This window comes from Poecilia latipinna, unplaced genomic scaffold, assembly GCF_001443285.1.
Source record: "Poecilia latipinna isolate Pla-1442-1.1 unplaced genomic scaffold, P_latipinna-1.0 Scaffold1771, whole genome shotgun sequence".
Taxonomy (NCBI): Eukaryota; Metazoa; Chordata; class Actinopteri; order Cyprinodontiformes; family Poeciliidae; genus Poecilia; species Poecilia latipinna.
In genome coordinates this window covers 130,157-137,838 of record NW_015114387.1, presented here as the reverse complement: position 1 = coordinate 137,838, position 7,682 = coordinate 130,157, and the positions used below count along the sequence as shown (strand labels likewise).

Genomic DNA, 7,682 nt, shown 5'->3' with positions numbered 1-7,682 from the left:
GTGGAGGCGGGGGCGTGGGGGGTGTCCAGCCAGTCAGGACTAGGGAAGAAAACAGACACAGCTGATTGTAGTGGAGAAATGATTACCCAATTATGTTTTTTTTTTGCGGGTATAAATGAGCGCACCATGTGCATGATACATATGATCCAGTTGCAGTGCAAAAAGGTTTAATGAAAGACGGCTTCAGGTTACTGAGTAGCATACATTTTTGCCCAAGCAACAGCTTAACGTCACAGAGATGAGATGGTCTCTTTATTTTTCCTCTAAACTTATTATTCACCCCCCGTTTAGTGCAGATCTCTCTGTCCTCTGTAGATAAAAACATAAAATAAAAAAACCAGAGATCATAACAGAGTGAACGTTTCAGGAGATGGAAACCTGTGCTGTTTGCATGTTCCTCAGTTTCTTTGCAGTGAAGATTTTGAAAAGGGTAAAACACCGCCTCAGTTATGCATTCTTCAGATTAATGGGGGTTGCTGAGGGGAATGCTTTAAAAACGGCATCGACTAGAAATGCATCAGGGCTGACAGTTCAGCTTTTTTTTTTTTTCAGTTTGATCTCCATTAAGCTCTTCTCTCTGATTCAGTAACTGCTAAAAGGGAGTCATTATAATAATCATATTCATTCTCGGTCCTTTGGGATGTATGTCTTTGGAAGCCATAAATACTCTTGACTCACATTTTGCTACACGTTACATCTTTACAGGCTCATTTTTTTCAAACATTGAGACTAATTTTTCAAAGAAAAACTCATACTCCCTCTTTAACAATCAAAAGAGTCCCTGTAACAGTGCCAGGCCACACAACTGCCATGATATCTTTGAGCTTTAAAATGAAATCTGTCAGCTGATTGAATTAAAATGCAATCAAAACATTTCTGTGTGTAAGCCGCTGATGCTCTCCCTCTCTCCTGCAGCATTCGGTTTTACACTTTTTAAAGACAAAAATAATCAAAAGTTCTTATTTGCAATAAATCCCATTTCTTACATATTTTTTAATCCTTCACTCTTTACTCTTTTTCAGCTCATTTTAGGGCCGGTACATAAGAAAAGATATATATATCAAATAATAATAATAATAATAATAATAATAATAATAATAATAATAATAATAATAATAATAATAATAATAACAATTATAATAATAATAATAATAATAATAATAATAATAATAATAATAATAATAATAATAATTGGTAAGAATCATCATAATAATTGTTATTCAATAATGATTAATAATATTATTATTAATGGAACATATTATTAATAATATACATTAAACAGCGTTGATATAGATTATAATGTTGCCTTTTAAAAGATCATTTATTAAGTATCTGTGGGTGACAGCAAGAACATCAATGACCAATAAATTAAAAATCTTTTTATCTCCCGTCTTTGATATTTAGCATGAAATAATTAAATAATCTATATTTATCAGGCCCCGTGTTAACTAAATATTTTCCATCTTCGATGGAAAGAGCACATGCTGTAGGGTTTCCTCCCGCTGTGGCATGTGCTTATGTGATCAGGAAACCCCTCGTTCAGAAAGTCTTGGCGAATTCTGATCATTTCAGTTGGAAAAATGTTCCCTGATTCTAAAACTTTGGCTAAACTAGTGGACTCAGCCTCCAGGTCCACATCAAAACCTTCAGATATTTGTTTACGTGGAAGTGAGAGAACAATTCATGTCTGAAACTGCACTGAACTGAACTGTGCTTGTGAATTATTCACAACTGAAGTGCAGTTGTTTAATTCATTGTTTATATGTAGTTTAAAAATGGGTGTTCTTCTCCTTTTCAAATCTAATTGTAACGATAAACGAGTTAAAGACAACATTTAGAGATACATAGCAGCAAATACACTTTCTTTCTTTCCTGTTTTCTTTGTAAATGACAGTCAATTTTTTCATGAATAACCAGGAAAATATATTCATTTACAGTACTGTGCCAAACTTGTTTCCCACAGCCCCAAAATATTTCCACCAAACCAGTTAATAATCTCCCGCAAAATGAATCAAACGAAAAAGATTAAATCTGCAGAAAATAAAAAAAAACAATGATTTTACATTTCTAAACAAAACAGTACGTAGTCGTTTATGAAATGAGGTGGTGTACTGAAAGTAAGTGCTCTTCCTGTTGTAAGACAGTAAAGGTTTCAAAATCTCCCTTAGAGAAGAAGTGCTAATGGTAAACATGAGCAGCTGGTGGAGGAAAACACACAATCCCTATTGTTGTATATATATATATATATATAAATATTCTTCCATCTAAGACATTGTTGGCATATTCTGCACAAATCCCTAAATACACCCCCACTTAGCGCAAAACATTTGGACACAGAGAGACAGGCAACTAACTTTCTTAAATTTCAGTGCAAAAGAAAAAGAGAAAATATATTTGAGTGGCAGCTACAGTAAACATGACAGCTCACGACAAGCTGATCAGCAGCAGTTAACTGGCAGACCTGGCATAGCCCAACCTTTTCATTACACCTCCGCATATATCCTCTATCAGTCTGACATCCTTTCGAGGCATTTTCTGCCTCCATATGTTGATGTTTGCTGGTGAGATGTCCCCTTCGTACATGAGGTTGTACAGGTTTGTGGAGGTGGTAAATGTCAGCTGATTGAGGGCTGCTGGCGACATAGGAACTCCCAGGAATGTGTGTATTGTCTCCGCTGTCTCCTGGGGGAAGCTGACCACGTCCTCAAACCTCACTCGAAGGTAGGAGTCCTCGGGGAGGGTCTCAGCAACTCGAAGTGCTGCCATCGTGTGAGCCAGCCAGAGATGAGCAAGGATCAGGATAGGGTTCGACTCTGACCGGGACAGCAGCCACTGGATTGTTTTAAACTCTGGGGCAATTGCTGGGCACCCTGCCCTTACAGAATCCTCCTTGAATATCAAGGAAAGGTGCTGCGGGATGTTTTTCAGTGAGTAAAGACTGGGCTTGCTGTTATAAACCATGAGATAAATCCATGCCCGAGGGTCTCTGACCAAATAGACTGCCCTCAGGGAGATGCCAACCACTTCTTGAATGAAGGGCAGTTTAAGCGTCCAGCTGCCGCTCCGCATGTTGAGGACCACTTGGGCGTTGGGGTACTCTGCAACATGCCGTCTCATCTCCCTTACGTACTCTGTGTCTCTGTCCAGGCTGGCCTTCAGCCTGCCCTTCAGCTCAGACGCAGGCTCCCTCCGCCTGGATCTTTTCTTTCTGTCCCTAGAGGGGCTTGCTCTCTGGGGCTGTTTGGCCCTGCTGCCCTCTGCAAGCTGGATATTTTGCAAGTGCAACTTGGTATTGTGCACAAGTGAATGCAGCCAGCTCTGAATGATCTTAAACCGTCCATGCAAAGCATCTGTCCTTGACCACTCACAGGTGTCAACCAGTGAGTCAAACTCAAACTCAGTCTCAGGAATATCCACATGTTCAGCAGGAACCCTTATGTAAACAAAGTCTGAGTTATTATAGAAAAGGTACTTGAGTATTTCTGACCCCGACCCAGGAAGGGCTGTTATGACCACGGTGGGAAGGGGGAGCCGGTGCTGCTCATACAACCTGATTTGTTTGCTTGCTTCACTTTTGGTGTCTGCACCTTTCCACTTTACTCCGCAGAGCAGCTGATCGCAGCTGTTGGACACAAACAGCAACTCGACTATCCAGAGGACAAGCACAGAGAGCAAGGCGTAGCGCATCAGTCTGCTGAAGCAAACATAAAACTTTCTCTGCATGGTCAAAAATCCTATGGCCACACAGAGAACAACGCCCGCGACCACATTGAGAGTAAATCCAATGTCAAAGAGCTGATTATCGTTGCTAATTTGTTTAGGGATGTGCTGCGTCCCAAGGCCATATCTAGTGATTTGATATCTATCTTCAACTTTGCAGTGACCGCCAAATCCTATATAAGCCAATCTTGCTCCAATATCTTTATAGTTAGTAACTATAGAAACAATCTTCTCTGTGTTGTTTATGGTTAAAGAAAGCCTCACACCATTTTTGCTGTTATCTATAAATCTACAACTGGACACTTTAACATATGGGCCATGGAACACATAAGCTACTCTGCTGACTGCGCCTGTCATTGGAAAAGTGACATTGACATACTGTGTCCACCTCTTTTTAAACTCTGCAGCCTGCTCTGCCTCCTGTATTCTGGTCTCAGGGCTGTGACCCTGGCTGTCAAACCAGAACATTTTATAATGAGCATCCCACACATCCATCATGGCACCGTTGTATTTATCCATAAATCTAAAGGGAACATATTTGAAATCAATGTCTAGGTTGTGGAAAAAAGCACTGAGAGACTTCACAGGGGAGTCGGCCCACTTCTCAACGTGGTCGAGCACCAGCAAAGTTTGGGAGTTTAGCAGAACCAAGGCTCTGAAAACACTTTTTAATCTCATGGCTGGGGAGTATGCTGACACAGCCTCCCCGCTCACAAACATAGTGTCCCTGTGCTCAGAGGCAACAATCACCTCTCCTCTGGCGTCACCCACCCCCTCATCAGTCCAGCGCAGCCACTTGGCACACTCCCCTAACTGCCCCTCCCATGGACTGTTACATTGGCTGGTAGGAGATGGACTGAACACCAAAACATTGTTAAGATAGCTGTATTTGGGACCGTAAAGTGCTTCAGATACAAACACCTGCCCATTGGGAGCAAATGTGAAGGAGTTCTGGTCTGGGTGTTCGTGGCCAGGGTTAAAGCTGTTCCAACCGTCTACCCAGGAGTAAGGTTTGTCATGAACAATGTCATAGACTGCACGGCCGCCGAGACGTCCAGACTTAAAGGAAACAAAAGTATTACTTTGGCCAGCAGGAAGTCCAGCTCCATAGGTAACAACCCCCCAGTTAGAGAAAATATGCATCCTCGCTTTGCCAAAGTCATGGGGAGGTTGTGGTGTGAGATGTGAGTTGTACCAGATGTACTCTGTGTGGAGCGTAGCCCAGCGCTGGGCCGACGACTGCCCCATGGGTCCATCCTTCGGTCTGTGCTTCCGAATCTGCTGAGCCAGCCAGTTTCCTGTTCCATTCTTCAAGACAAACGTGTCGAGGAAAGCCAGCTGACTCTCCGGTCCGTAAAACCAGTTGTAGTTAGAGTCTGCTATGCCGACTGTCCTCTGGAAGCCTGGCAGCAGAGTGGCATAGTAAAACCAGAAGTGACCCCGCAGCCAGTTGTTCTGCATGTTATCGATGTTAAAATGGCGTTGGGCTAAAAAGACGTACTGCGTTATGGACTTGGCTGTGTAGCTTCCATAAGCGACTCCCTCGTCCAAAGAGCCATCCACAATGTGATTAAGGAGAAACATGGTTTTCTCCATGTAGTTCACCGACACCTGTTTCCAGATCATCGACTCTGGGTCGTTATGTGAGCCCACCACTATTGCACCAGTTAGGATGGCTAAGATATTAGTGGTTTGATGGTTTTGGAGGTACTGTTTCCCCCATGCTCTGAATTTGGAGAGCTCATACAGTGCTTCAGTCTCTGAGTGAATTTTCTTGAGGTATGTGTCCCTCCTGTTTTCATCCAAGAAGGAGTAAATAAAGTCATAAGCAGTTGCAAACCCAGTCAGAGAGTGGGCCGTGGGGACCTCATCATTCGGCGCACTGGTCACTTTCCAGTCTGGGTAGTTGGCCATCCTATCCATAAACTTTAAAAGAAACTGCAGGGCGGCCGAGTCCTCGGGGCACAGCAGGCAGTAAAGAGCCAGAGGGGGCAAGTTGTTCCCATAGATCTCATTCCATTTGCTTGTAAACTCCTCATGCTTTGCAGGGGGGATGTAAGACGGTGCGTTGGAAAGCATGGTGAGCACAGCTGCCCGGATGACTTTAAAGATGTAACTGTGGGTGGTGGAGGACCTTTGCCTCAAGTGCAACACGTCCGCCTGGTTAAAATATAGGTTGGGGTGTGAGTCGGCGGAGTGGAGCTTCCACCGCTCGAGCTTGACCCGTGGCGAGTCATCGGTGAAAACGTCTCTGTCTGTGGTGTTAAAAACTCCAGAGAAAGCCGTCCCCACTCTAAGGAGTGGGAGTAAAAAAAGCAGATGTGCAACCCACATATAAGCCATGTTTCATGGCATCACTGAATGCATTTCGGAAATTCTTGGAATTTCTTGGAAATTGCAGGTAGCCTACGGAATAAAAGTTTTCTTCCCCCTCTTTTAAAATGTCCCTGCAATGTTCAATAAGTACAATAAAAGTCCTTCAACTTTATATGAAAATATATTAGGAGGTACATGATAGTCTTCATAAGGAAAAAAAAAACTTCAGTGGAATGGCAACAGAAAAATATTCCCATCTGTAGCAGTCTGTCTCAACAGGCAATGAGAGAGAAAAAAGACATTTTCGGAGGGGGGGAATCTGTTTACATCCAAAACATATTCCTCGTGCTTGTTGTCCTCCTTCCTCCCGTCAATACGGAGACACTGCCATCTCCAAGCTCGCCGGTAACTCCTATTGATCTCCTCCTTTTAACATATTGCTCGCACGGACAAACATCAGTCAGCCCCAGTCCGTGTCCGGTCCAATCACAGCCGCCCACAGGCTCCGTGCGCAGCCCGACCGAGCCGCAACATCAGCGGGCAGGGACCGCGGCGGGCACCGCATCCCCGCAGACAGCATTGCTTCTCGGTTACACAGCCGCCACACGCCGAGGTGGTTCTGTGCGTAACCACTGAGCTGAATGTTGCTCCCTTTGCATCGTTAAGCCCAGTTCTCTGTCTCTCTCTCTCTCCTCTCTCCCTCTCTCAGCGTCTTACCCTCTGATTAGTGTGAAGTCCGAGTAGGGGGAAAGTTGCCGTCACTCCTCAAGTATTCCAAGAATGAAACATTTTGCCCCCCGAATGTCTGCAAGAAAATGGAAAACATCTCCTCTCTTCGCCCCCCCCCCCCAAAAAAAAATAACCATTAGTTCTGATTGTCCGTCTAGTGAGAGGAGAGAATCTTCCCGCTGTTGCTGCACACACACATCCCAGAAAGTGAGTGTGTGTGATCTCCCGTTGTGTCCTCCCGACTGTTCAGCACAGCCAGTTTGATTGTTTTCCTGCACTGGATGGAATATTTTTCCACTGTACAAACTGTAGAGGGAGCCGTGACTTCAGCAGCTCACCCTCATGTGAACGATGCGGAGTGCCAGTCTTTTACACATTTTATTTATTTTTTTTACAGAATTACTTAGTTTTGCATTTAATTTTAATAAAACAGCAAAAATAAATAAATAATTAAATTAAATAGCTATCTATGTAAGTGTAATAATAACATTGACGGATGCCCAATTTATGTAAGAAAATGAAGATGAACAATTAAGAGTGGTATGCAGTTGCTCACGCTCATTACCTGGGAATCATTTGGAAACCAGGGTTAATTGTTTTCCTCATAGTCTGTGTCTTTCCTACTAGCATGGTCCCAGTTTAGGTCTGCTACCTATTTTTTTTTTTTTTTCTAAGAGGGGGCATAGTACCCTTTAAAGTATTTTTATTTTTTTCCACGTAGTCCGTGTCTTTCCTCCTAGCATGGTCCCAGTTTAGGGAATCAGAGAAAAAGATGAAATGATCCAGGCTCACTGCAAGAGCAAGTCAGGCCAATGAAGTGGATGTGTCAGCATGAGCCTAAGATGAAGCATGGCAGATAAATAAGACCGTCCAAAAGGATCAACAAGTCCAATGCTTCAGATAGATTAGCGTTTATC

The 7,682-nt window shown here is 43.2% G+C and overlaps 1 protein-coding gene across 1 annotated transcript; it reads right to left on the bottom strand.

Annotated features, from left to right (window-relative positions):
- Positions 1 to 1,302: 1,302 nt before the first annotated feature.
- Positions 1,303 to 7,045, bottom strand: LOC106965128 (dermatan-sulfate epimerase-like protein). The gene has a single exon (XM_015061043.1). The coding sequence runs from the start codon at positions 6,061 to 6,063 to the stop codon at positions 2,449 to 2,451; it is 3,615 nt and encodes a 1,204-aa protein (XP_014916529.1). The 5' UTR covers positions 6,064 to 7,045; the 3' UTR covers positions 1,303 to 2,448.
- Between the last annotated feature and the right edge of the window lie 637 nt (positions 7,046 to 7,682).

Bases quoted from the DNA above. Each gene is read 5' to 3' on its own strand.
- LOC106965128 (XM_015061043.1), bottom strand. From the start codon at position 6,063: ATGGCTTATATGTGGGTTGCACATCTGCTTTTTTTACTCCCACTCCTT.